General features: G+C 55.7%; 2 protein-coding genes across 2 annotated transcripts; one reads left to right on the plus strand and one right to left on the minus strand.

The window, feature by feature from the left end:
* Positions 1-446: 446 nt before the first annotated feature.
* Positions 447-3,819, plus strand: Hrc (histidine rich calcium binding protein). Its single transcript, XM_090322353.1, has 6 exons — positions 447-2,226; positions 2,299-2,369; positions 2,806-2,874; positions 3,111-3,165; positions 3,472-3,508; positions 3,697-3,819. Exons 1-6 carry the CDS (start codon positions 447-449, stop codon positions 3,731-3,733), a joined length of 2,049 nt encoding a protein of 682 aa, XP_090178479.1. The 3' UTR covers positions 3,734-3,819.
* A 193-nt stretch (positions 3,820-4,012) lies between these two features.
* On the minus strand, positions 4,013-27,415 carry Ppfia3 (PPFI scaffold protein A3). The gene is made up of 29 exons (XM_090322484.1): positions 27,253-27,415; positions 22,221-22,475; positions 21,813-21,914; positions 20,880-21,044; positions 20,452-20,526; positions 20,142-20,216; positions 19,056-19,277; positions 17,678-17,824; positions 17,445-17,579; positions 17,005-17,088; positions 16,682-16,813; positions 16,351-16,413; positions 16,158-16,237; positions 15,445-15,589; positions 14,786-14,973; positions 13,106-13,328; positions 12,741-12,904; positions 12,063-12,190; positions 11,118-11,211; positions 8,980-9,061; positions 8,400-8,600; positions 8,140-8,202; positions 7,966-7,992; positions 6,364-6,539; positions 5,994-6,091; positions 5,707-5,882; positions 5,556-5,624; positions 5,163-5,334; positions 4,013-4,952 (listed from the first exon to the last, which is right to left on the minus strand). The coding sequence occupies exons 2-29, from the start codon at positions 22,458-22,460 to the stop codon at positions 4,894-4,896; spliced, it is 3,585 nt and encodes a 1,194-aa protein (XP_090178610.1). The 5' UTR covers positions 22,461-22,475; positions 27,253-27,415; the 3' UTR covers positions 4,013-4,893.
* Positions 27,416-27,910: the final 495 nt, after the last annotated feature.

The raw sequence follows: 27,910 nt of genomic DNA on the forward strand, positions 1-27,910 counted from the left end.
CTCGCCAGGGTCCTAGGCTCACTCTATTTAGCCTGCTTAAAATCTAGCCTCTGTCTTTGCACATGAGCTTGTTGTTGTCAGTCCAAAATTAAGTCGCTCTGTCCCCTCTCCTTGTCTAAGAGAGACCCCTCCACATCCCCTCCTCAGCAGCAGGAGCAATAGGAGTGGGGGGGGGGAGCCAGAGAGTGACCCAAAATAACTCAGGGCTGAGAGTAAATTTAGCCACACTAAGGGGAGGGGAGAGAACCTATTGGCCTGGGAGTGGGGAGGGAGGGCCCCAGAGGGGAATCTGGTCTCCAGAAACAGCCTGAGAGGGGTGTCCAGGCAGAGACTGTGAAGGAGAGACGCGAAGCAGAAGAGTCAGACCCCAAAAGGGACAAGGACCCCACGTTCATCACGTAGCTGCAGAGTCTACCCTGGGAGGAGTTCTGCTGTTCAACATCCCCATGGGCCACCGTGGGCCATGGCTGTGCACCTCTGTCCTCTGGGCTCTGGTGGCCAGCCTTCTCCTCCCTCCCGCCATGACCCAGCAGCTGAGCAGGGGCCTCAGCAACACCAACAACAATGCAGGCACGCCAGAGCCTTTAGAGGACATATCAGCTGAGTTTGGCCACCACCTCCACAGCCACGGGGTCCCTCACAGTGAGGAGGAAGAGGAGGATGTGGTCACAGAAAATGGACATCATTTCCAGAGCCATAGAGACCATGGGCAGGAGGAGGAGGATACCTCCGAGGAATATGGCCACCAAATGCAAGGCCACAGACACCAAGGCCACGAAGCTGGAGAGGAGAATGCATCTCAGGAGGTCTTCACAGATCGTGCCCGGCAGATGACTCCGCACAGAAGCCATAGCAGCAATGCAGATTTGGAAGATTCCACTGAACATGAAGAGCACTTGCCTAGCCACAGGAGCCACGGCCACAAAGGTGAGGACGAGGATGACATTGTCTCCAGCGAACTCCTGCATCACATCCCCAGGCATGTCCACCAACACCACAGAGGGGGAGAGGAGGAAGAAGAAGGGGAGGAGAAGGAAGTCTCCTCTGAGAATAGGGACCAGGCCCACGCGCACCGAGGCCACAGGAAGGAAGAGGATGAAGAGGATGAGGAAGAATCAGAGGAACAGCATCACAGCCACGAAGAAGATGGACACCACCGGACCCATGGCCTGGGGAAAGAGGATGAGGACATCTTGGAAGAGTACCAACACCAAGTCCACAGACATCCAGGCCACAGAGATGATGGTGATGATGACGCTACTGAGGATGGACACGAGACCCATGGGTACCAGGGCCAAGCAGATGATGATGATGATGGTGGTGATGATGGTGATGTGGATGAAGAGGATTCTATTGAGAATGGACACCAGGTCCACAGGCACCAAGGCCACAAACATGATGATGATGATGATGATGATGATGATGATGATGATGATGGTGATTCCACTGAGAATGGACACCAGGCCCACACCAGGCACCGAATCCATGAAGATGATGAAGATATCTCGGAAGAACACCACCATCTTATCCCAGACCATGGGCCCCCAGGCCACAGAGATGAAGAAGATGATGATGGGACGTCCACCGAACATTGGCACCAGGCCCCAAGACATACCCATCGTGGCCTGGGGGATGAGGAAGAAGAGGCAGAGGAAGTCACGAGGGGAAGTGAAGAGGATGACGACATCCCGGGGGAGTATAAACCAGAAGCCCCTCATCATCGCCGCTCCAGTGTCCCCAGGGACCAAGATGAGGGAGTCTCCACTGAGCGTGTCCCCCAGGCTTCCAGCCATAGGCAACAAGACCACGAAAAGGAACACACTAGAGCCGGGGACAGAAGGCACTTGAGTGAGGCTGATTCTGGAGAGGAAGAGGGGAAGGAGGGAGACCACAGCTCGCAGGAGGAGGAGGATGAAAGTGCAGAGCAGGTGAGAGGAGCCCAGCATGGAAGCCTGGACCGAGATGAGGAGGAGGAGGAGGAGGAGGAGGAGGAGGAAGGTCATGGTCTCCACATGAACCGGGAAAAAGATGAAAACGAAGATGAGGAGGAGGAGGAAGAGAGGGCAGAGGTGAGGGCTACACTGGGCCACTATCACAGGGAAGAGGAAGAGGAAGAGGACCTGGAAGAAGGAGATGAGCTCCCGTTCACCATCATCCCTAACCCCCTGGCTGGGAGGGAGGTGACTGGAGGTGGCTCCAGTGAGGAGGAGAGTGGAGAGGATGTAGGTAAGTGACCCGGTGGGAGGGGGAGAACAGGCCCACAGTCAGCCTGGGTCACGCTGCCCTCTGTCCCCACAGGTCCACAGGACACGCAGGACTATGGGAACTACCAGCCAGGGTCCCTATGTGGCTACTGCTCCTTCTGCAATGTATGTCACCAGCCCACATCTTACACACTAAGCTGTTCCTAGGAATTTGTCCCTTGGGGAGGGAGAGGGGTGGGCTTTGAGCTGGGTACAGAAAGATACTTTGGGCACCAAGTGGAAGCCAGAAAGTTGTGGTGATGATCCAGGAAGGGGAGGAAGAGACCTGAGCTCCAGCTAGGCCTGGAGGACACAGAGTTCATGGCAGTCAGGAGTCAGGACTGACACTGCGGGGCAACTCAGGGAGGGACAGAGGGGACCCAGGCTCCACCCACAGACACTGCATGCCTTAGGGTTGCGCTGGGAGGAAGAAGGAACTCAGTGTGGGAGGCTGATAAGAGGCAGGGTCTGGGGTCCTGTCACAGGGAGATGGGCAGATGACTGCGATTCCCAAGTGGGGTGAGGGATTCTGTCTAACCAGGCTCCTGTGTGTGGTTCCCAGCGATGCACTGAATGTGAGAACTGTCACTGTGACGAGGAGAACATGGGTGACCACTGTGACCAGTGCCAGGTGAGACCTCACCTAGGCCCCAACACTCAGGCCTCCCTCAGGATGGCCTGGGATCGTGTCAGCAACCCCTCCCTCCAGCCCCAGCCCTAAATCTTGACCTTCGATCACAAGCTAACCCAACTCCTACCATCGGATGCTTCCACACCCCATATGACCTGACCTGAACCTCCGCCTAGCCCGGCAGTTGTGACATGACTCCACCCCTGGCCCCTCTCTCTCCCCCACCCCGTCCCCAGCACTGCCAGTTCTGCTACCTCTGCCCTCTGGTCTGCGAAACCGTCTGCACTCCGGGTAAGACACCCCTGCTGGGGGCGGAGCCAAACGGTACTAGGGCGGTGGGCGGGGCGCGATCGGAAGGCGTGGTCAGGGTGTGGGCGTGGCGCCCAGGGAGAGTGAGTGGTGGCTGGGGGCGGTCCTAAAGCCAGTGGGCGGGACCAACGCCAGAAGAAGCCAAGGGGCGGGGCTGCAGGAGAAGATCCTCCGGGCTCTTTCAGGCAGGAATTAAGAAACGCGGGAACAGTAAACCCGCACTTAGGTCCCCTTAAATCTATGGCTTGTGGGCTACGCCCCCCCTCAAGCCTCTCTGCTCTCCCGCAGGAAGCTACGTGGACTACTTCTCCTCCTCCCTGTATCAGTAAGTATTGGCGGGGGGGGGGGGGGGCAGGGACATGTTTAAAGGAGAGCTGCCCAGCTGTGGGTTACTGGAGGATCCTGGGTCCCCATTTTCCCACCCGTGACCGGAGCAGGGTAACGAGCTCTCAGAGTCTGGGGTGAGAGCTCTGAACTTGGTCTAACCTCTGCGTCCGTCCTGCCCTGGTCCAGGGTCCTGGCTGACATGCTGGAAACGCCCGAACACTGACCTCGCCGGCCGCGGCTGCCCCGGGTTCGAGCCCGCCTGCCCTGCAGCCCCTTGGCACCAGACGTATTTATTTCTCTGAATAAACGTGCCCCGAAACCTCATGGATGTCAGGCGTGGGGTCGGTTCTCGGGGCACCGGGCAGTGTGGGTGGAGACCGGGGGCCTGACTAAGACTCCAAGAGCCAGGGACTCCAAGAGCCAAGGACTCGGGGATCTCGACGTGGCTGGTTGGGTCGAACATCCTAACTAAAACAAAAGCACTCAACTCGTGAGCTTTTTGAAACAGTTCTCTTTACCCGTGATCACTGATTGACGCCTGGGGCCTGGGGACCGACTGAGGGTCGGGGGCGAGGGCTCCCCGCGGCCGCCCTCCCCCCTGCCATGTCGCCCAGTGGCATCTTGGAAAGAGGATTCTCCCATGCAAGCCCCGGAGCCGGAGGGTAACCGGGGGACACGCCCCGGCCCCTGGGGCACGGACACGGCCACAGCACGGGGGGCGGGGAGGCCCCGGGACACGAGACACGGGGGGAGGGGGACGGAAGAGGGGACCCCGCCGGCCCGCAGATGACCCCGGGACTGGGGACCTTACAGGGCGGGGCGGGGCTGAGTGGCACAGGGGGCGAGGCCGGTAGCAGCGAGTCCCCCTCTCCCCTCCTTTCGGACGAAGAAGAAGGAAAACTTGGGCCCCGCGCCTGGGCAGGAGAGAGGGGAAGGGGGCAGCCCCTCCTCGCATGCGGCCCGGGAGGGGACCCCGCCCCCTGTCCGCGGGTGAAGGGCCCCCGTCTCCCGTCGGAAACGGATCAATAAATTACAAAGTAGAGAAAAGGGAGGCGGACGTGTGGGGCGGGATCTCTTCCTGCCCTCGTCCTTCCCTCCCCCAGTCCAGTTCATATGGTTTGGTCCAGGCCCAGTCCATTTGTGCGGCGGGGGACACGCACTCCCCCGCTCGTCCGTGCAGATGGTCCAGTCCGCGGCACCGGCTCCAGGGCCGCTTCTCCCCGGGAGAGACCATTCTCTGGGTAAGAGGGGGGATGGCCGAGTCTTCCATCCGAGTGAAGTCACCTGCATTGACGCCGGTCATTGTCCCCACTAGTGAAGATCACGGGGGTGTCGCCCTGTCCCCCGAGATCTCCCGGGACAGTCCTCACCTGCAGGACTACACTAGCAGGAGTAAGTCCGGACCGAAACGCCATCTGCCCGGGAACTTCCAGAAGTCTGTCCTGGAGAGAGAATGAGCCCCGATTCAGACTGGCGCGTCCCCCCGTGATTCTCCAGTCTTTCTGTGGGCTCTGGCCGTTACCTCCCTCGGGCCAGGCTCTTCAGCAGGTTTCTTTCCCTTCTCCCATCCTGGACAGGAGGCGTGAGAGACAGAATGCAGAATACGGGAGGGGGGAACCTGGAAGGTTGAGTCGCCATGACGAATGCCTTACCTTCCGGCTGCAGCTTTCGGAGAGGAAGCCCCGGCGACCCCAGGGCTCCTGCTGCCGCCGAACGAAAGTTGGGGGGCAACATCTCAGCCGAATCGGGGGTTACACCTCGGAGGTCCTTCTCTCGGAACATCTTCCTCCAGGACGGAGAGCGGCTGAAGGACTTGGCGCTGTCCTAGGTACAGCAGCGGAGCCGACCGAGAAGGTTGGAAGAACCCAGCTCTGGCCACGCCCCCTCCCAGGCCACGCCCCGTGGGCGTCGCCTCTCCCTCGACCACGCCCCCTTGCGTCAGCTCTCCCTTAGCCCCGCCCCCGCCCCGCCTCCGTCGCCAGCTACGATTGATGGGCAAGGCCAAGTCCCACCCCTCCCGGTCGGAAACGTGCGGCCGCACCCACCTCGTCCAGCCTCCGGTCGGTGCCTAAGGAGATGAGGTTGCTGAATTCCTTCTCCAGGAGCTGTCGGGCCTGGAGGGGGAAGGGGCGGGAGGTTGCAGGGTGCGGTCCGAGGCGGGGGGCCGCCCCGGGACCTCGGGTCCCCGCGGCTCACCTGCGCGTTCTGCGTGGGGATCTGCAGGAGCAAGGCCAGGTCCGAGTAGTCGAAGGTCTCGTCCAGGGCAAGCAGCGCCCCGTGCACCCCGCTCTCGGTGAGGTTCGTGGCGAATTCCTTCAGGCCCAGCCCTGACACCCAGCCCATGACCCGCTCGTTGGACCACACCATCACATCTGGGGGTGGAAGGGACGCATCACACCTCCCACCGCACTTCCTCCCCTCCCCCGCCCCACCAGCGCTCTTCTCCCACGGCCCCCCTCCAGCCCGGCTCCAGGGGGTCTCACCTCGGATCTGGGTCTGGCTCTCTTCCCGCCTCCGCTCCAGGTCCTTCCGGTCATAGTTGAGCCGTTTCAGGCACATGATCCCGTAATGCAGACTCACCCTGGGCCGCGCGGGAGAAGGGGAGTCACAGAGCCCCCCCCCCCCCCCGCCCCACGGGCTGCCCACCAGGGGCCCACCAAGAGGGTGGGATGCGGATGGACAGTGCCCAGCGGCTGACCAGCCCAGCTGTCTGGGACGTGAACTTTTCCAGTGGTCTTTCTTGGTGGGTGGGGCACCGGGGCAGGATTTTCTAAGTTGTCACAGTGAAGGACCACAGGCAGCCCTGTGAATTTCCCATCACCAGCCTCCAGGGACCAGGCGCCTAGCTCCTACCTGTGGAAGCTGTCCACCATTTTGAGTTGGCCCCGCAGCTCCTTCTTGTTGAGGTGATCTAACATCCGGGCGTCCACAAGCGACTCCATGAAATAACTGCGGTACTGGGGCAGCCCCAGGCTGGGCAGCCAGTCGTTCCCCACCCACTCGTGGTTCATGTCGCCATATGCCAGGATCTGGGGCCATGGGCAGGTGAGGGAGGGGGTGTCAGGCCTCTCACCCCTTCCCATGTGTGAATGAAAGGGCCACCCCCCAACTCCCCAGTACAAGAGCTAGACAACAGCCAATCTGCGGGGACAGTGCTCCAGTCCAAAATGTCTCTGCCTTCATTAAGATAGAAGAGATGCAAACTGTGCTTCTTGAGCCCTCATCATCACCATGCCACCGATGTGCTGGAATTGTCTGAGATCCATGGATGCATTTCCACAACTCCCAGTGACCTGTATGTTCTGTGTGTGTGCATGTGTGCGTGCACACACACGCATGTGAATGCATGTGTACACGTGTACATGTGTGTATGCCAGTACTAGGGCTTGAACTCAGAGCCTCGGCACTGTCCCTTAGCTTTTACACTCAAGGCTAGCACTCTACCCCTTGAGCCACACCCCCACTTTTGGCTTTTTGCTAGTTACTTGGAGATAAGCATGTTGACTTTTCTGTCCAGGTAGGATGTCAGTTTCCTGAGTAGCTAGGTGTGAGCCTCAACAGCACTCAGTTTACATTTAGTTTTTTTCTCTCTCTCTCTCTTTTTTTTCCTTGCCAGTCCTGGGGCTTGAACTCAGGGCCTGGGCACTGTCCTTGGACACTTTTTTTGTTTTTTTGCTCAAGGCTAGTGTCTGCCACTTGAGCTACAGTGCCACTTCTGGCTTTTTCTGTGTGTGAGGTACTGAGGAATCGAACCCAGGGCTTTTGTGCATGCTAGGCAAGCACTCTACCATTAGGCCATGCTCCCCCTTACATTCAGTTTTGAGAAGCATCCATTTAACTCTGCCCCAACTCAGTCCAGTATGCTTATTCTTCCAAGTCAGGGTAAGTGAGTTCCTCTACTGCGAATCTGAAAATAACTTGTGCCACTAGAAAATGGAGCCTAATGCTGTAGCTGGCCCCAGAGATTGTTCTGGATCTGCCCGAAGTCCCCCACTCCCTGTGGCATAAGGATACCACATGGCCCCCTGGCTGAAAGCACAGATCACAGCTCAGTACCCCTAGCATCCACCACTGTGAGCTCACCTCTTTCCCCCACCTTCTCATCCAACCTGTCTCCCTCCCCATCCACCATAAGCCCAGGTAAAACTGGAGCCATGCAGCTACCCAGCCCCTCATTGCCATAAATCATCACCGGACCATCAGCTTCTCCCTTCAGTGACCCAAAGGCCCCCCAACATCCCTTCTAAGCTGACTGCAGGACAGGGGGCTTCTACATCGCCCCCATCGCACCCCAAAGAGCCAGTCCATTGATGAACTTGGTACTGTCCGTCTCCACTAAGAACATGGAGGAATGATCTGGCTGGCGAGGGAAGGGGCAGGGCTCAGAGAAGGAGGGGTGTCCATGCAGCATGCATAGCCTGCTCATGCACCCCACCATCCGCCCTGCGCCCCTACCTGCTCCCAGCTGATCTCCTTGGTCTCCTGACCCGTTAGTGGGAAGAGGGGAAAGAAGGGGTGGGTTAAGGGGTAGGCAGAGGAGGGACAGAGAGGACAGCCACAGACTGAGCCCGCCTCCACCCGCAGGGAGGGTTAGTGCCACCCTCAAGGCTGCCAGCAGGGGGCACTCACAGGCTTGGTGGCTGCTGTGAGGGACTCCATCTCCTCGTGGGTCATCCACACGTTCCCTGTGGGCTGAGGAGCCGGAGATGTTAGCGAGGTACAACGGGTTCTAAGACAGGGTCCAAAGGGCAGGGGAAGGAGCAAGGCTCCTGGAATCCCAGCCGTTCATATATGAACTACCTGCTGTCCTGGCCAAGCCCCACAAGTGCCCGTGGAAGGGAGCCTGTCAGATCCCAGGTGAAGACGTCTCACCGGCTCTGGACACTCACCGTGCGGGAGGAGGCGGGAGCCGAGGGGGAAGTGAGCGAGACCATCTCCTGGATGGCGAGGCGAAGCTTGAGCCGGTGCAGAGGGTTGCTGATGCCAATCTCTCGCTGGATCTCCGTGTCTGACAAGTTGGCCATGATGGCACCGCTCTTAACATTGGCCCGGCAGGCAGCCACGTACCAGGCAGGCATGCCTACCCAGAGCTGGGGGCACAGGGACAGGGCATGGGGGGACGGATAGATAGAAGACAAAAAGGAAGGGAGAAGGGGAGACAGATGGTAAACAGGGGCCAGGCCCAGAGGCACAAGGAGGAGGAAGAGAGAGAGAGAGAGAGAGAGGTAGAAGGGGAAAGGGTGGGAGCCGCACCCCCACATGGAGACATGAGGACACACAAAGAGATAAAGGTCAGACGCACACCGGTCGGGCAAAACCAGAGAGGGCAGGGGAAGGGGAAGGAGGGAGAATCAGTTCCCAGAACATCCCTACCCAACTCCACCCCAGCTCCGGGCAGAAGCAGCCAGCCGTTGGGGGAAGTGTGGAGGACGAGGGTTCAATAAACATGGCCTTTCTGGGCCCCTGTACCTCCAGCCAGGAAACCACAGTGGGTCCGTCCCAGGCAGCAAATGGCAGTCCCTGGCGACAAGCTTCTTCTAGAAGTTCGTGCCTGGCAGGGGAGAGCAGGGGAGCACATGGCAGGGACAGAGACCAGAGGGCTTGAACTCAGGGCCTCGGTGCTATCTCTGAGCTCTTTTTGCAAAATGCTAGTGTTCTACCACTTGAAACCATGGCACCACTTTTGGTGGTTAATTGCAACTAAGAGTCTCAAGGATCTTCCCTGCCTGAGCTGGGTTTATTTGTTTGTGCTTTGTTTTTGTCAGTTGCAAGGCTTGAACTCGGGGTGGCTGTGACCCATGATCCTCAGATCTCAGCCTCCGGTGTAGCTAGTATCCAGTGTGAGCCACCAGTACCCAGCATGAATTTAAAAAAAAATGTTTTCTTTCTTGGCAGTACTAGGCATCAAAGTCAGGGCCTGATGGACTGCTAGCCCATTTGAGCTATGCCGCAAGTCTGTTTTGCTTTATTGTTTTTGATTACTTGTTGTTCTTCCTTTTGCCAGTCCTGGGGTTTTACCTCAGGCCTGGACATTGTCCCTGAGCTTCTTTTGCTCAGTGCTCAGTGCTCATTTTACCGCTTGATCCACATTTCCACTTCAGGCATTTTCTGCATATGTGGGACTGAGGAATCAAATCCAGGGCTTCATACATGCTAGACAAGCACTCTACCACTAAACCCCATTCCCAGACCTTATTGTTTTTGAGCCAATGCTAGAGCTTGAAGTCAGGGACTCACTGCCTTTTTGCTAAGGTTGGAGCTGACCACATAAGCCACACCTCCACTTTCAATTTTTGTGTGTGTGTGTGTGAGTCGTGGGACTTGAACTTGGCCTGGGTACTGTCCCTGAGCTCTTCATCTCAAGGCTATGGCCCTAGCCTTGAGCCAAGCCCCACTTCCCGTTTTCTAGTGGTTAATTGGAGATAAAAGTCTCTCAGGTCCCCTTGTGCCCAGGCTGGCTTTGAACCTTGATCCTCAGATCTCAGTCTCCTGAGTAGCTAGGATTATAGGTGTGAGCCAGCGTGCCTGTCTTAAATTATTTTTTGCCAGTCTTGGGACTTAAACTCAGGGCCTGAGCGCTGTCCTTGGGCTTTCCTCAAGACTAGAGCTCTGCCACTTGAGCAGCAGCACCACTTCCAGCTTTTTCTATGTATGTGGTACCGAGGAATTGAACCCAGGTCTTTGTGCATGCTAGGCAGGCACTCTACCACTAGGCCAAACTCCTGGCCCTCCATGTTCAATTTTTTGGCTGAATAATTGGAAATAAGAGTCTCTCAGATTTGTCTGGGCTGGATTTGACCTCAGTCCTCAGATCTCAGCCTCATCTGTAGTTAGCATTACAGGTATGAACTCCTGGTGCTCCACTGTTTTACACTTGATAAGGTCTTCAATCTCAGACCTCAATCCTCAAGCCTTAGAAACTGGGATTACAGGGGCCAGGAGTGTGGCCTAGTGGCAAGAGTGCTTACCTAGCATGCACGAAGCCCTGGGTTCAATTTCCTCAGTATCACAAGTGGTGCTGTGGCTCAAGTGGTTAAATGCTGGCCTTGAGAAAGGTCAAGGACAGTGCCCAGGCGCTAAAATCACCGGATGTGGTGGCTCATGCCTGTAATCCTAGCTACTCAGTAGGCTGAGATCTGAGGATCAAGGTTCAAAGCCAGCCAAGGCACAAAAGGACTTGAGACTCTTATCTCCAATTAACCTCTAGAAAACGGGAAGTGGGGCTTGGCTCGAGGGTAGGGTGGAAGCCCAGAGCTGAGAAGCTCAGGGACAGTGCCCAGGCCAAGTCCAAGCCCCATGACCCCCGCCACACACACACACACACACACACAATCTCAGAAACTGGGATTGCAGGTGTACACCACCCTGCTTGTCTCAACCGTGTCCCTAACACCATTTAAAAAAAGAAATAAAAGATAGAAACAAAGAAAACTTCTAGATGTTCCCAGATTCCCTGGCAAGCAAGTTACAGATCCTGGGTACTGATTATCAGCATTCTAGTCTAGTTTGTCTCAATCACTACCACCCCTCCTTGCATGTGCATATACACATGCATGCACACGCACACACATGCATGCACACGCACACATACAGGGCCATGAACTCACTTCCTCTTGTTTCTTCGGTCCTTGTCTCCTGGGCCCGTCAGTTTGGCTAGTCCCAGAGGATCGGTGGCCAGTGTTTCATCAGAGGGGGTTCCAGCTAGAGGCAGGGGAGGGTCCAAATTGGGAAAGTCTCAAAGGGGGAGGAAGAGCTCCTCACACTGGGGAGAAAGGTAGCCAGGGCTGTGCTCTGGTGGCTCACACCTGTAATCCTAGCTACTCAGGAAGCTGAGATCTGAGGATCATGCTCCAATGCCAGCCCAGGCAGAAAAAAAGTCCATGAGACTCTTTATTTCCCATTAACCACATAAAGCTAAAAGTAGGGCTGTGGCTGATAAAGTGGTAGAGTGCTAGCCTTGAGCACAAAAGCTGAGGGACAGTGCCCAGGCCCCAAGTTCAAGCCCCAGGGCCGGCAAAATAAAAAATAGAAGGATGGATGCTAGGAAAGTCTGGGTCCTAAGAGACTTGTAAATTGGGCTGCACTAGGGGAGTGAGATAGGCAACCAGTAGGAGACTTGCTTCAGAAAAGGGCTGGATTCATTTTAGGCAAATGCCTAAAAACCAGACTCTCTCGGGAAGAAGACTGCATCCTCTGGTTTGTAGCATCTGCCAATTTGCCTTGGGGTAACGAATTCTGCCAGGGCCAGTTTCATATCCCTGATGCTACCCTGATGCCAAACAGCTCACAGAATTCCTGCAACAGCGATGGAGACCCAGATTCCAGCTCATGACAGGCAATGCCCAGTCTCAAGCGCTGCTCTGCTACGCTCTTGGTTTCAAAACCAGATTAATGAAGCAAATTTCATGCACCCACTGGGTATCCCGGGCAGACCCCACAGAGCCATCCTAGTCATTCGCAAACACCTGAACTCATGCCCGGTGATAGGGAAAGATGGAGGGAGGAAGGGAGGGAGGAAGGGGAGAAAGGTTAGGATGGATGATGGTGCTTACCCAGAGAAGAACTGTCCCGGCCTGGGGGTCCCATGCGCCCTTTCTCTTTCTTGCCAAAGAGTCGGCCAATGGATGACTTGATGCTCTTTTTCTTGGGCGCTTTGTGCAGGGAATCTGGGGCACCCTCACTGGGAAAACAGGATTGTGTCAGGGCAGATGCTTTCTGCCAATTTTTTTTGCCAATCCTGGGCTTGAGCTCAGGGCCTGAGCACTGTCCCTGGATTTTCTCAAGGCTAGAGCTCTATCACTTGAGCCACAGCACCACTTCTGGCTTTTTGGTACATATGTGGTACCGAGGAATCGAACCCGGGTCTTCGTGCATGCTAGGCAAGCACTCTACCACTAGGCCAAACTCTCGGCCCCTTTCTACCAATTTTTTTTGTCGGTCATGGGGCTTGAACTCAGGGCCTGGGTACAATCCCTGAGCACCCCTTGCTCAAGGTTAACTCTCCACCATTCGGAGCCATAGCGCCACTTCCAGTTTTCTGGTGGTTAATTGGAGATAAGAGTCTCATGACTTTCCTGCACAAGCTGGCTTCAAACCACCATCCCCAGATCTCAGCCTCCTGAGCCACAGTATTGGGCCTGTGTCATTGCTTTCTTATCAAAGCTTTGTCCTCCCATTTCATCCTTCCAGGCAAACTTCTCCCCACTCTCCCTCCTTGTCCCTTTGCTCACCTTCCCCGGGTGGGTCCCCCATCTTCCAGGGACCCTGCCTGCAGTGCTAAGGCTTGGGTCATCCTCTCAAGACGGGCAGAGCGGGGAGTGGGGGGTGGCGTGTCTCCTGGGATAGCTGGTCCCTCCCCTCGTGGAACCCCAGCTTCCTCTTTGGGGACGTGATTCTGAAGACAGAGAGGCACAGGAGTTCCATTAACACGTCCTTGAATGGGGATGTCTACTGGGGGAGTCTGGGGTGTGATGTGAGGTGGGGGACACAGAAAAACAATGACTGTAGCTCTCTAGAGCCCCACCATGTTTGTACATCTTTGCTTCTAGTGTCACGAGTGGGACCTGCTTGGCCTCAAAGCCCCCAGAATACTCACAGCCTTGTCAGTGCCCTCTCGGGCAGGGCTGGGCGGTGCCAGGCGAGGTGTTGAATGGCCAGAGCTGGGAGGAGAAGGGCTGGCAAGGGTCGAGGTGGTGAGGGACGGGGGCAGTGAGCAGCTGCTTCTGTATCGGCTCAGGGAATCGAGGCCAGAGCTGGACACTCTGCTCTCCAGCTCTTCAGCCCTCTGTTCTGTTGTCTCCTTCTCCTCTTGGATTAGCCTGGTGAGGGAAGCAAAAGACAGACAGATAGACACACAGACAAAGAGAGAGCGCGCTGAGGGAAGGGAGTCTGATCAGAAGGCTCAGTGGGGCTGGGGAATGAAGCTAGAAGGCTTGGATGAGTTCATCATGGCCTCTTCGATTCAGGGGGAGATGAGGGGTCATTGAGGGTCTCAGGAGGATGTGGAAGGACCAGAACTGACAGAGTGATTAGCAGTCATGGTCAATTTAGCTCTGAAGAGAACCAAGCTGTTAGACGAAATCATTTTTAAAAAAATGCCAAGCCTGTAACCCTAGATACTCAGGAAGCTGAGATCTGAGGATGCATGTTTGAAGCTAGCCTGGGTGGGGAAAGTCCAAGAGATTTTATCTCCAATTACTCGCCAAAAAAATCTGGAGGTAGAGGTGAGGCTCAAGTGGTAGACCCCTAGCCTTGAATGAAAAAGCTAAAGGTCAAGGCCAGGTCTTGAGTTCAAGCCCCAGAACTGATACACCTGCAAAACCAAAATCATAAAAGGGTTATCATGCGCAAGCATAATCACAAGGGCAAAATAATCCTACAATCTGGGTGAGATGTATGCTCTGGAAGCCCGTGGAGTCAGTTTCTCACTATGTGACAACTGATAATGCCGGTGTGAATTGAACAGGAAGGGAGCAGACTTGATGTTGTATGTCCTGGAGGCCATGAAGAATGTTGTCTTAGAAAATTGCCAAGTGTAAATTGGGTGCTGATGGCGCCCACCTGTCATCCTAGCTACTCAGTAAGCTGAGATCTGAGGATCACTGTTTGAAGCCAGCCTGGTACAGCAAAGTCTGCGAGATTCTTATCTTCAGTTAATCACTGAAAAAGCCAGAAGTGGCACTGTGGCTCAAGCGGTAGAGCACTATGCTTGAGCAAAAGGATGTCAGGGACAGTGCCCAGGCCCCAGAACCAACAAGAAAAAAAAAAGTGCCAACTAAGGCAAATCTCGGGGCCACCAGGGTAGACATGGATGGGGGACTTTTGTTCTGTTAGGTAGAAATTCTGGATGCCTACACTCAAGAGTCAAGGCTAATGTGTGAGGGTGGATGGATTCTTGGTGTTTGGGTTGGGTGGAGATGGATTCTTGGTGTTTGGGTTGGGAATATCTTGGATTGGGTGGAGAATCTTACAGAGTTGGAAGACTTCATGTGAAGTCATGGAACCTGTGGTGTTCTGGAAGATTCTTGATGTATCGAGATGAAAAGGTGATGCCCCTGGAAATGCCGAGTCCTGGCTGAGAGACTTGTAACATGGATAACACAGGAGGATTTCTGGGGGGGGGATCTGAGGGGACACGGTGCCCTCTCATTCCCTGCAGGGGGCTGGGGGGAGGTTGGATTGGGAGGGTCCCGCGATGATGGTGGCAGCGGAGAAGGGCACAGGGAGAAGTGGAGCAGAGGGGTGGGGAGGTGAGTGCCAGGAGGGCCGGGCTTACTTGATCTCCTTGTTGATGGCCTCCAGTTGCTCCTGAAGCATGATGGCCAAGGTCTGCACGTCCGCCTGTCCACTGGGGGACAGCAGCTCAGCCCCAAACATCCCCTCTGCCTCCTCCTCATCCGAGCCATCCAGCTCCCCAGGGAAGGGGGGCGGCATGGATCCTGCAGGGGTGGACCTCTCCCAATCCTGTCTCTGTATGGGGACAGCAGACACTGAGCAGGTGGTGGATGCTGGGCCTTTGCTCTCCAATCCTGACCTTGTCCACCCGCTCTGATTTTGCCGACAGGTGACACACATTGCCCAGCCCAGCTACTTAGTGGACAGGTTCCTTTCTTAACTCCAAGCCCCGCCCCCTCTTTTGATTGGCTCCTCTCTGATTCCTATTTCCTAGACCCAGCCCACTTCACTTCTTGACCCTGCTGGGATCCTACACTGTTCTCTGCCCACCCATTACTGCCCCCAGGGGCTCACCAGGTAACAGGATGTCCAGGCAGGAGGATGATGGGGTTAGGGGATGTAGGGGGGAGAGAAGAGAAGACAGGTGAGTCCAGGAGACCCTTTCAACCCAGCCTCCCACCTGAACCCCAAAGGTTGGACTCCATTCCCCACAGCTGCCCACCTAAGCCCCCTTAGTCCAGGCCCCAAATGCGGGCTGACCTTGGAAGGTTCATCCTTTACTCCTGACCAGCGGCTTCTCTTGCTTGCTCGGCCACTGCTGGCCCCGTAAGGGTCAAGGGGGGCACCAGAAGGTACTGTGGGTGCCTGGGAATAACGGAGTTCCAGGGCACTGCCAGGAAGAGACCTGTGGGCACGCGAAAGACATTCAGGGACCCATGGGGTCCGAAAAAGGGAACAGAGTTAAGAGAATTTGAGGGGGCTGGGAATGTGGCCTAGTGGTAGAGTGCTTTCCTAGCATGCATGAAGCCCCTGGGTTCCATTCCTCAGTACCACATACACAGAAAAAAGCCAGAAGTGGGCCAGGAGTTTGGCCTAGTGGTTAAAGTGCTTGCCTAGCATGCATGAAGACCCGGGTTCAATTCCTCGGTACCACATACATAGATAAAAGCCAGAAGTGGTGCTGAGGCTCAAGTGGTAGAGCTCTATCCTTGAGAAAGTCCAAGGGCAGTGTTCAGGCCCTGAGCTCAAGCCCAGGACTGGCAAAAAAAAAAAAAAAAGAAAAGAAAAAAGCCAGAAGTGGCGCTATGGCTCAAGTGGTAGAGTGCTAGCCTTGAGTAAAAGAAGCTCAGGGACAGAGCTCAGGATCTGAGTTCAAGCCCCAGGATTGAACAACAACAACAAAAAAAGTAAAACTGAAATGAAAGTACTGCTGAACACTCCCTGGGCAGAGGAGGGCAGGAGGCTCGGGTCACCTAGAGTAGGAGGATGGGGGCCTTCCCCGAAGCTGCTCGATTTCCATCTGCATCCTCTCCATTTCAGCCAAGAGTTGCTCCTGGGGAGAAGAGATTGGAGAAATCAAGTCAGAAAGCCTTGCTTTCCAGAACCATGGACCCTTGCCCCTTCCCTCCTCGCCCTCCCCCCACCCGCCTTGTGTCCCCAGCCCACCTTGTTAAGCAACAGCTCATCTTGCAGCTTCTTCATGTTGGCGATCTCCTCACTCAGTGAGTTCTGTGGGCACAGGGGTGAAGGGAGGAAATGGCAAGGAGGGGGACGCGCTGCCCCGGATGGTGTCCTGTGTAATGTCAGGGGGCTCCCGGTTTGAGAGTTTGGGGGACTTAAGAAAGAGCTGAGGACTTGGGGTATGGTTAGGACAGCAGGGCGGCCGGTCAGCCTGGGGTGGCCGGGCTCGGGGAGGGGTCGGAGCTCAGATGTGGGGCAGGTCTGGGGCGGCAGGATCCCGGCAGGGTGGGGATGCCAGTCCCGGGTCGGGGCGCACCTTCTCCTCCAGAGCCCCCATGCGCTCCTTGAGGTGAAGCTGGAGCCGCTCGTTGGACTCGCTCAGCAACTTGTCCACGGTCTCCGACAGCCGCTTGTTGTGGTCGTCGTTCATCTTCTCCCGCTGCCGCGCCTACCCGGGAAAAGCCGGGCGAGCGTGCTCGTGGGCCCCGCCCCAAGGCGGGCCCTGGTGGATGCCCCGCCCCCCGCGAGCCCCGCCCCAAGGCGGGCCCTGGCGGAGACCCCGCCCCCGCGAGCCCCGCCCCCGCCCCAGCCGAGCCCAGCCGAGCCCAGCCGGGCCTCTGCGGGCCCCAGCCCCCTCACCCGCTGCAGCTCCTGGTTCTTCTCCTCCAACTGGGCCTCCAGCTGCCGAAGCCGCTCTTCAAAATTTCCATGACGTTCCTCGGCCTGGAGAACAAATCCCCACCAGAATCCACTCAGGGTCCCGGCCCCGCCTCCTTCAGGACTGGGCGCGAGGCTCCGCCCACCGGGCTCCCAGCCCCGCCCTCCCATGCCATGCTCGCAAATTCCAGGCCACCCAGACTAGGAAACACCGACGTCCCCTCACCCCCAAAGCACCAATCTTGCTCTATCCCAACATGGATCTCTACCAAATCCCAAGACCCAAGAGTTTTCCCAGAACCCAGGCTTTCCAGCCAGACTCTAGGCCTCACCCCAGTTAGGCCCCGCCTCCTCCAGGCCCGGCCCCTCTGTCCCCTCCCCCTTTGGCCCCGCCTCAGCCCCACCCCTCCCTCCATCCTAACCTTGTTCAGGGCTGCCACCCTCTGGGCCAGCTGTGCCTCTATCTCCGGCAAGGTCTCGGCCTTCTGCAGTGTCTGCTGCAGCTTCTGCTTGGCATCGTCCAGCCATTCGGCCAGCTGACGGCTCTTCTCCTCGCTCTGAGGGGGGGGGGAGAGGCCAGGGGAAGCCAAAAAGGGCTAGGTCACCTGAACCCCAGCCTCACAATGGCCACCCCCTCTGCCCAGTAGGCCCCCACCTGCCGGTAGAGTGACTCCTTGCTAGCCAACTCGTTCTCCAGCTTGTCATTGGCATCGTGCAGAGACGTGGCCTCGCGCTGAGCACTCAGATAGCGCTTCTCCAGCGTGGTAATCCTCTCCTCCATGTCCTCCCGCTGAGCCAGCGCCTGGTTTGGTGGGGGGAGGAGCGAGAGACCTTGAAGACCACAACTACCAGAAGGTCTGGAGTACCCTAGGATTAGAACATCAAACCAGGACCCAATGCCAGGTGCTCTAGGCTCAGACCTGCAATCCTAGCTACTCAGGAGACTGAGATATGAGGATTGGGGTTTCGAAGCCTGTCCAGGCAGAAAATTTTAGGAGACTCCAATTAACCAGCAAAAATCCTGAAGCAGAGGAGTAGCTGAAGGGATAGAGTGACAGCATTGAGTGAAAAAGCCAAGAGTTGGGGCCAGGAGTTTGGCCTACTGGTAGAATGCTTGAAGGATGCATGAAGACCCTGGTTTCATTCCTCAGTACCGCATACATAGAAAAAGCCAGAAGTGGTGCTGAGGCTCAAGTGGTAGAGTGATAGCCTTGAACCAAAGAAGCTCAGGTACAGAATCTAGCCCTAAGTTCAAGCCCCAGGACTGACCAAAAAAATGCCAGGGGGAAGCAAGAGCAAGAATTTATAGGCCACATGCTGGTAGAGAGGCTGAGATCTGAGAATTGAAGTCTGTAGCCAGACTGGGCAGGAAAGTCTGTGAGACTATTATCTCCAATTAACTACCTACAACCTGGAAGTGATGGGCCAGGAGTGTGGCCTAGTGGTAGAGGGCTTGCCAACCATGCTCAAAGCCCTGCGTTTGATTCCTCAGTACCACATACTCAGAAAAAGCCAGAAGTGGTGCTATGGCTCAAGTGGTAGAGTGCTAGGCTAGCCTTGAAAAAGCTCAAGGACAGTGCCCAGACCCCGAGTGCCCCAGTACTGGCAAAATCAAAACAAAACAAAACTGGAAATAAAGCTGTGGCCCAAAGCAATAGAACAGTAGCCTTGAGCAAAAATGTAGAGAGCTATTACATTCGCCATTACAAGATGGCGCTGGCATCCGCCTTGTGGTTGCGCCACTGAGTTGTTTGTCTGAAAGTTTCCAGGAAAAGATGTGATTGTTCTTGAGCTTTATGCATGATTGGAAGTATGTGTAATGCCATATTGCTACTTGTTTAGAATGTGCTATAGAGGTGTACTTATATTATTGGCTATAGAATTGTAGAGCGCTAGCCTTGAGAAAGCTTGAGGGCAGTGCCCAGGCCCTGAGTTCAAGCTCCAGGACTGGAAGGAAAAAAAAAAAAAAAAAAAAAGGGCAATGTCAGGGCAGGGAACTAACAGAGGGCAGGCCCCCAGCACCCCCACCTCACCTCCTTGAGGTCCCGCTGCAGCTTGGACTTGGCTTCCTCCGCCTTACCCAGCTCGCGGTGAGCGGTGCCCAGCTCCTCCTCCAGCTGGCTCATCTGACGGCACAACACCGCCAGGCGCTCCCGCAGCTGGCACACCTCAGCACGCTGTCGCTCCAGGGCCTCCTCCAGTTCTGCTGTTCGCCGGCTGGAATCCCCAGCAGGACCCAGGCCATTAGCAAGGGTCTGGAGTGAGAGAAGAAATGATGGGGTGAGGCGGGGGAGTAGAGAGACACAGAGAGAGGATGTAAGGAGAAAGTCTGGCAGCCTCTCTCTGATCAATCTGCAGGGGTTAACGATATGACAGGTCAAAAGGATCTCAAGGTTTTGGAAGTCCTAGGGTTGGTAAAAATCAAAACAAATATTAAAATACCCATCATAAGTTGTGGACTGGGGGATTGGGAGTTTGGCCTACTGGTAGAGTGCTTGCCTAGTATGCACAATGACCAGAGCTCGATACTTTGGTACCACATACATAGAAAAAGCCAGAAGTGGTGCTGTGGCTCCAGTGGAAGAGCTCTAATTTGAGAAAGCCAAAAGCCCTGAGTTCAAGGTACAGGACTGGCAAAAAAAAAAAAAAAATCAGGGAGATGGACCAGTAGTGTAGCCTAGTGGTAGAATGCATACACAGCAAAAGGCAGAAGTGGTGCCAAGTGACAAAGTATTAGCCTTGAGCAAAAATGTGTTCAAGGACAGTGATCTGGCCCTGAGTTCAAGCCCCAGAACTGGCAAAAAAGGAAAAGGAAAAAGAAAAAATAGAAGTCGGGGAGTTGCCAGGCTCACTCACACCTGTTACCTGAACTACTCAGGAGGTTGAGATACAAGATCATGAAAGCCAACCAGGGCAGGAAAGACCCACAAGACTCTACTCTCTAACCAACAAAAAGCTGACAATGGAGCTCTGGCTCAAGTAGTAGAGCTCCAGCCTTAAGCAAAAAAGCTAAGGGACAGCATTCAGGCACTGAGTTCAATCCCCAGTATGTGGGAGGCAGGAGGGGAATCGAGTTAGGGATTTGACTGAGGCCACAGGAAAGGACTTGGTCCTCTTACCTGTCCATCCCCATCTTTGCCAGGCTCTTCCAGCCCTGACCTCCGTCTAGACAGTTGATCTCGAAGGTTCAGAGTCTACAAGAAAAAAAGGACCAGAGTAAAGGCCATCTTGGAATCCCAGCTCTACTTCCCTCTTTAATCTCCTCTTTTCCCTTCGATAGTTTCCTTGGGCCTGAGTCCCAGCCCTAAATTCTCACTCCTCCTAGGGGGGTTCTGGCTCCTTCCCATGATCCAACCCCACTGGCGCTCTGCCTATGGAATTCTCCCAATCAGTTCCTTTGTCCCCTCCCCTGCTTGTCCCCGCCCCCACCTCCTGATTGCTCAGCTCCAGCTCCTCCTCTAGCACGGCCACTCGCTCCAAAGCCATCCTCAACCTTTCCCGGACCTGGAGATGAGAGAGAGGATGATGGAGGTAAGATAACAATGAGATGGGGACCAGACCCACATTCTCGGAACCCCCCCGGAGGTGCAATAAGATAAAATAAATTCTCCTCTCTACAATGGGCGCGAGGCTCCACCCAGGGACCAAGCAGTCTTTCCCACTGGTACCCCCAAGCCCCAGTTCACTTTCCCGTGATCAGTCTGTAGGGTCCCAGCCTGGTAGCCTGTGGCCAATCAATCACATTAAAGAGCCCTCCCACTTAGGAGAGCCCCACCCAATCACAATCAGGATCTCAACCACTCAGGACAGTTCCTGTAAACTACATGTTCTTCACCCAGGCTCTCCAGTTCTCTTACCTTTTCATCTAAGGCCTTGTGATGCTCGAAGAGGGATTTTAGAGCCTTAAGCACCTCCACCTCGGAGGACACTCCTCCTGGTGACTGGGCCTGGCGCTTCACCACAGTCATGCGCAGTGATCTCTCGTGCCTGGACACCAGGCACTCCAAGTGTTCCAGAAGGAGCTAGAGGGATAAAACACCACCGAGTCAAGGAAGGGAGACCAGGGCTACGAAGACGGTGACAGACGGTGATCAACCAAAGGAACGCTGGGAGAGACAAATCGGGAAAAGACAGAGATTACAGGAATAGAGTCCAAGAGCAGCTGATTAAAATAAAAAGAGGGTGGGCTCCCCTGAGCCGCCGGGACCCATCCCTCTATTCTGTTCCATAAATCCAACTTTTGTTAAAAAAAAGGGGGGTGGGACGGGAGTTTGGCCTAGTGTTAGAGTGCTTGCCCAGCATGCACAAAGACCGGGGTTCGATTCCTCGGTAACACATACTTAGAAAAAAACCGAAAATGGTGCTGTGGCTCAAGACCTAGAGCTCTAGTCTTGAGGAAGCCCAAGGACCGTGCTCAGGACCTGAGTTCAAGCCCCAGGACTGGCAAATTAAAAAAAAGGGGGGGGGGCTGGGAGTTTGGCCTAGTGGTAGAGTGCTTGCCTAGTATGCACAATGTCCTGGGTTCGATTCCTTGGTACCACATACATAGAAAAAAGCCAGAAGTGGTGCTGTGGCTCAAGTGGTAGAGCTCTAGCCTTGAGAAAGCCCAAGGACAGTGCTCAGGCCCTGAGCTCAAGCCCAGGATGGCAAAAAAAAAAAAAAAGAGTGAGTCCAGTCAGGAAATGGGAAATGGTAACAAGGGCAGGAAAATGAAGTACAGAAGAAAAGGGAGTCAGATTGCAACAGCCCAAAGCCCTGTCCCCAAGGCCCTGGTCCCCAACACTCCTCACCCGCGTGTTGTTGCGCTCAGCCTTCAGCTCTGCAATCTCTTCCTCCCTCTCCAGCAGCTGCTCCCGACATAAGTTCAGCTCCTTAGTCAGAGCCGCAAACTCCTGTCCAGAAGTGGGCAAGATAGGGACAACGGATTAGCCATTTTTCTAAGTCCCTCCTTCTAAGGCCGTTTGAAGGCCCCGCCCAGCTAGCTAGGTCCCGCCTTTCTTGTCTAGGCTCCAAGCCACGCCCACATAGAATCATTCCAGGCCCCGCCCCTTCGCCTGTCAAGCCCCGCCTGCCAAGGACCACTTTTCCGGACCCCGCCCCTTGAGGAGCCAAGCCCCGCCCCGGGCCGCCCTCGCTCCTCAGGCCCCGCCTCCCGGAGGCCCCGCCTCCCGGAGGCCCCGCCCCGCCCCCGCCCAGACCTGGGGCAGCGCGATGCTGAGCTGGCGCTGCAGCGAGTCCTTCTCGTGGCCGAGCTCGCGCAGCCGCAGCTGCGCCGTGGCCAGGCCGTCCTGCGCCTCGCGCAGCGTCTCCAGCAGGCGCTCCCGCTCCGTGAGCATCGTGACCATGAGGCGCTCCAGCTCGCCGCCCGCCTCGTCCGGGCCCAGCGCCGAGCCCCGCCGGCCATCCTCGCTGATGGTGGGCATCACCTCGCACATCATGGCGGCGGTGCTGGCCTGCAGAGGCAGAGAACGGAGGCACGGGGGAAACGGAGGTGAGGCGGTGCAGCCCCTGAAGAGGAGAAACCGGGGCTTTCAGACGCTGGTCACAACACAGGGAAACCGAGTCACCGCCATGGGCTGCTCTCCCGGGGAATCTGAGAGTGAGCTCCCCGGGAAAACTGAGGCTTAGCCATCATCACGGGGAAGCAAGGTAGACAAATTCATTGCCTCCATGAAAACAGCCTGGACGGCCTGGGTAAGAGCATCTAGAGAAACTGAGGTCAGACTCTACAGACAGTAAACCCAGGCCTCCCCGAAGGCTGGGTACCCAGGCTTTGCCCAAGTCACCCGTTCTAACTTTGTGAAGAATCCTCAGCCCACTCTCATGCGTAGGAAAACTGAGGCCCCGCCAGAACCACGCCTGCAGAAAGCCACAAGCCTTCCATCGCAGAACTAGGTCAGTAGAATGTGATTGACAGGGTCGTGTCTCTAAGAGCCCCCCTCGTCTACTATCTAGCTCAGTTTCCCAGATACTGGACACCCCCCCCCCACACACACACACACACTCCAGAAGTATCTTAAAGACTCAGACTTCGGGCTGGGAGTTTGGCCTAGTGGTCGAGTGCTTGCCTAGCATGCATGAAGACCCAGGGTTCAATTCCCTGGTACCACATACATAGAAAAAAAGCCAGTAATGGTGCTGTGACTCAAGTGGTTGAGCTCCAGCCTTGAGAAAGCCCAAGGACAGTGCTCAGGCCCTGAGCTCAAGGCCCAGGACTGGCGAAAAAAAGGAAGACTCCCACTTCACTCACTTCACAAATCGCATAATTAAAAGCTGGACAGATCCAGCTGTGCTACTCATTGATTTCTTCACAAATTCAGTGCCCAAGATCTAAATCTTCAAGTTCTCAGGCTCTAGCCCCCTCTTACTCCCCCAGCCGCTGCCAACTCTAGAATTAGAAATCTGAGCCTCCAGCCCCCTTCTCCCAATCCTATAGTCAGGATCACCACATAGCTCTTCTCTCACAGTGCCTTTAAACCTTCTTCCAAGAACCCCCAAATTCCATCCTGCAAAGCAGCCCATCCCAGAATCCGAGTGCACAACCCTGCATCAAGGATCTAGGGAGTTCTGGGGACACCCCCTCTAACACTCCCCCCTCGAGCCCTGGAAGAACATTCACCGAGAGTGGAGGAGATGAGGGGCGGGGCTTCTAGGGAGGCGGATGTCAGGGGCGGAGCCAAGATGAAATAAGGCTCCAGAGCCACTCCCTCTCACTTCAGGTCTGACAGGTCCAGCTGGCCCAGTCGAAAGCAGGAGGGACTTTCACTGTGTCCCTTCTCCCCCCCCCACCACTTACAGGCAGTAGTATAACCGGTTCTGAGTGTGGATAATTCCCAGGCCTCCCTAATAATAAGCAGACCATGCCCAAAGCCTGAGACTCCTACTCAGTGAATAGGGGATTGAGGGCCTCTGGGACCTGGGAGGGGAGACAGCCTGTGGCCTAGACCCTTGAGTCTTTGCAATGGGGCATCTGAGAATCTAGCACCCTAGTCCTAGCTCTCAGAGACTAGATTCAGGGGGAATAGCATTAGACAACAGGCTAGCCTTATGCCAAAACCCAACATATTTCCAACTGCAACCTGCTCAGAAGATAGACACAGAGGGGGGGTTTTAGGGATGCTGCTCTGGATCCTGAGATTCACCGAGGAGGGCAGAGGATCTAGAAAGCCTAGGGCATAAATAAACCCCACAATTGAGAATGGACATATGTGCCCCATTGACCACAGGCCTAAGGGCAAGATCCATATGTTAGAGTAACTAGAACTGAAGTTTGGAGCCCGAAAGGACCCAATAACTTAAAGGAGTTCCTGGTTACCTCAGAACCCTAAATACAGAGGACAGTCTAATGATACATTCTTAGAAACATACCAAATGTACTATATACTGATCTTAATCAAGAGGTACCCGCTCACACCTGTAATCTTAGCTACGCAGGAGGCTGAGATCTTCAGATCTTGGTTCAAAGCCAGCCCGGGTACTAAAAAGCATGAGACTCTTATCTCCAAATAATCACTAGAAAATGGGACATGGGTAGGGTGGCAGCCTTGAGCTGCAGAGCTCAGGGACAGCACCCAGGCCCAGAGTTCAAGCCCCACTACCCACACACACAAAAAAAGAGGTACAAGTTACAACCCAAAACTGAGTCTAGCAGAAATGAAGGTATTAATACAACTGCCAGGGGTCACAGTCTTGTTTTAATGTCTTGTTCTAATCATGTATCTAAATGATGCTGGAATTGGAAGACAAAAGGTGTGCTTTCAAACTCAGAACATGCTCTAGGGAAGAAAAATAAAGTAAAAGCAAAGGATTTGTCTGGAACTTGGAAACATCTGGAGGGAAAATGCAAAGGATGCATGTTGAGAATTACGAATTAACTGAGATTAAAGATTGAACTGAACTGGCAAGGAAGGGGGGGGGGTGTTCTGGAAACAAGAACATCTTGAGACTGAGACTCTAGAAGAGGAGAAAGCCTAGAACATGCATAGAATGCCAAACTAGCAGATGGAGGAGAAAGCCCACAATTCACCATGCAATGAGTCCTGCACTAAGGCCACACAGAGAAAACAGAGAAGATGGAAATGGATGGGCCTTAAACCTAGAGGCTGAGGAAAGCAAATGTAATGTAGAACACTCTCTGGAATCTTTCAGACTTTAAGATCTTGAAATGAATTCCAGAGTTGATAGTATAAATCTGAGGACAGCTAGAAGGCCTACTTGATACCCCTGGAATCTGGATGCTCGAAAGAATGTAGATTGGAAGACAAGGGAATCTAGAACAATGCCAAGGATGTGGCCAGAACCTTGAACTCTGAAAATTCATCTGACTGGTTGCTAGAAATCTGCAACATGTCTGAAAAGGGGGCAAGGTCAGAATCTGGTTCCTAGATTTTATTTCAATATGTGAAAAGACAAATGGAGGCCTACGGAATGAATTCCGGGCCCAGCTGAGCTACACAGCAAGACCCTGTCTCTAAATGAAAACAAAAATTAGTGGGGTTCAAGATATAGCTCAACTGCCCCGGAAGATTGAAGCCTTGAGTTCAACTTTCAGTATATTTTTTAAAAAAAGATAAATGTAAAGAACACATGCCTAGAATTTACACAGACTATAGCACCTGACTGGGAACTTAGAACACATGTTGGCTGAAGAGAGAACAGAGATATCAATTGAACATGTTCTAGTACTGCTCTGTACCAGTAACAAGGCACCTTACAATTAGAAATATGTGAGGAAGGCTCTACAACACCTCATTAACCTAAACCAAAGGCATACCTGGAGGAAAGGATGCATTTTGGATCACTGGGCCTGAGTGTACCTGAAGTATAGGACATTATGACACAGGACTCTGGAGGCAATGATGGGACTGGAACCCCTCAAGTCTTAGGGGAGTCTCTAGGCCTTGGGGGAGACAGGAGATTCTGGAAGCTTAGGCACCTGAGATGATATGGAGAGAAGGTAAGAGTTTGTCAAGGCTGTGTGAGCTATGTAGTTTAAGGGGCGTAAGGAAGCCATGAGGAGCTGAGGAGGTCGATACAGGTCGAAATAGGTGGACAGACCCAGAGTCTGGATTCCTGGATCTTTGTAGAAGTAAAGGACAAGGGGTTAGGAGCTTAGAGCCAGAATCCTCGTTAGGATGTAGGGACAGACTGATGGACAGATAGCGCAGAACCTGAGGTCAGGGCTCCTGGGTTCCTGAAAGGATGCACGACTGAGAGGAACACACCTAGGACTCCGAAAGGGACAGGAGTTAAGGAATGGCATTAAAAATTGCTGAAGGGTTATGGCGCCTGAATCCCTGAGAGAACAGATGCTGGGGTGCCGGGAGGCTGAGTCTGTTTGTCTGAGGAACACAGGGATTTGTTAAATTAGATGCTAAAGGAAGCAAAGGCTGGAAAACTGCATTCCTGGGTCCTGACCCAAACCAGGGTTGTGTCCACAGACGGATGAACAGAACGGGTGGAAGCTGGATGTCCGGGTGTCTGAGTCCCTACAGTGCACTAAGCAGGAACATTCAGAAATCCTGGCTCCTCAGGGAACACTCAGGAAAAACGAGGGTGCTAAGAATGCCCCCCACGCCCCAGCCTGGCCATCAGAACCCTGTGGCCCGTGTATCCCCGGGTCAATGAAGCGCCGGGGCCGGGGCGGGGGTGGGGTGGGGAGGGATCCCCAGCGCCGCCGGCGCCCCCTCCCTGGCGGCGGCTGCACCAGGTGCCCTGCCGACCATGGACAGCTCCAGAGCGGGCCTGTGTCCAGCACGATGGGCGAACTGGCCTGGACCGAGAAACGATCCTCTGTTCCGACCAGAGGCTGGAGCTGGGCACACGGCTGTGCGAACCGGGGGGGGGGGGGGGGCGATGGGGCACGGCCGGTCGCTGGGGGAACCTCACAGAGCCGCGGCCGGTGTCTGGAGCTCCCAGCCCTGGGCCCAGGAAGAGGGATCCAGGCTTCCCCGGAGGTCCCCGGGAGCTGAACAGGGGTGGGGGAGACCCAGGCTCCTGGGCCCTGGTGGAGGCGCAAGGAGACAGCGCGCCTGGGATCCGGGGTTCGGTGGGGGACTCCACTCGGGCAAGGAGCACGCCGGAGCCTGCGGGGCTGGGCTGTGGAATCTGAGCCCCAGGGTCCCCGGGGGACGAGGAAGGGAATTCAGGATCTCCGGGAGGCGGGGAGGGCTGGCCCAGGGGTCCCCGGGGTGGGCGCTGCCAGGCGGGCTGGGCCGGGCTCTTACCTACCTGGTCCGCGGCGGCTGCGGGCGGAGCTGGGCTGCAGGAGGGACGTGGGGTGGGGTGGGGGGACCGGGCGGGGCCCCTGGCGGCGGCCGGGGCCCGGATCTGTGGCTCTGGAGCCCTGTCTCCGCCGCTCGCGCGGGCTCAGCGTCTCTGGCTCCGGCTTGGGCGCTGGGGACCCCCTCCCCCTCACCGTCTCACAGCTCTCCAGCCCCTAAAATAGCCCCCTGCCCCTGTCACCGTCCAGCCTCCCCCCGCGAGGCCGCAGCCGCCAGATCCAGGGGTGCCCACCAGCGCCCCCCCAAAATCCCACCTTCCCCCCCAAAAAAATTCCTCCTCCCTCCCCACCCCCCCACAGCTTCCAGGCGGTCCTGGCCCCTTTAACAGGAGACTGACAGACGGCACTGGGTGGCCAATGGGAGGCGGCCTCGGCGCCGGCCGGCGACTAGACCCCGCCTCCGCACGGGCAGGGAGGGGTCGCGCGGGCGGCGAGCTGGAGGCGGGGCTCGAGGTGCGTCGGCCAATAGGCGCGCGGCGTGCGGCGGCTGGGGCGGGAGGCGGAGCCCGGCAGGGGGATGATGTCACCTGGAGCGAGTGGCGCGCGGAGTGGAACGGGAGTCCGCGACCCCGGATCCCGGTGGCGGGGCGCGGCGGCGGCCGTCAC

This window comes from Megascapheus bottae, chromosome 31 (assembly GCF_031878675.1).
Source record: "Megascapheus bottae isolate mThoBot1 chromosome 31, mThoBot2.hap1, whole genome shotgun sequence".
Classification (NCBI taxonomy): domain Eukaryota; kingdom Metazoa; phylum Chordata; class Mammalia; order Rodentia; family Geomyidae; genus Megascapheus; species Megascapheus bottae.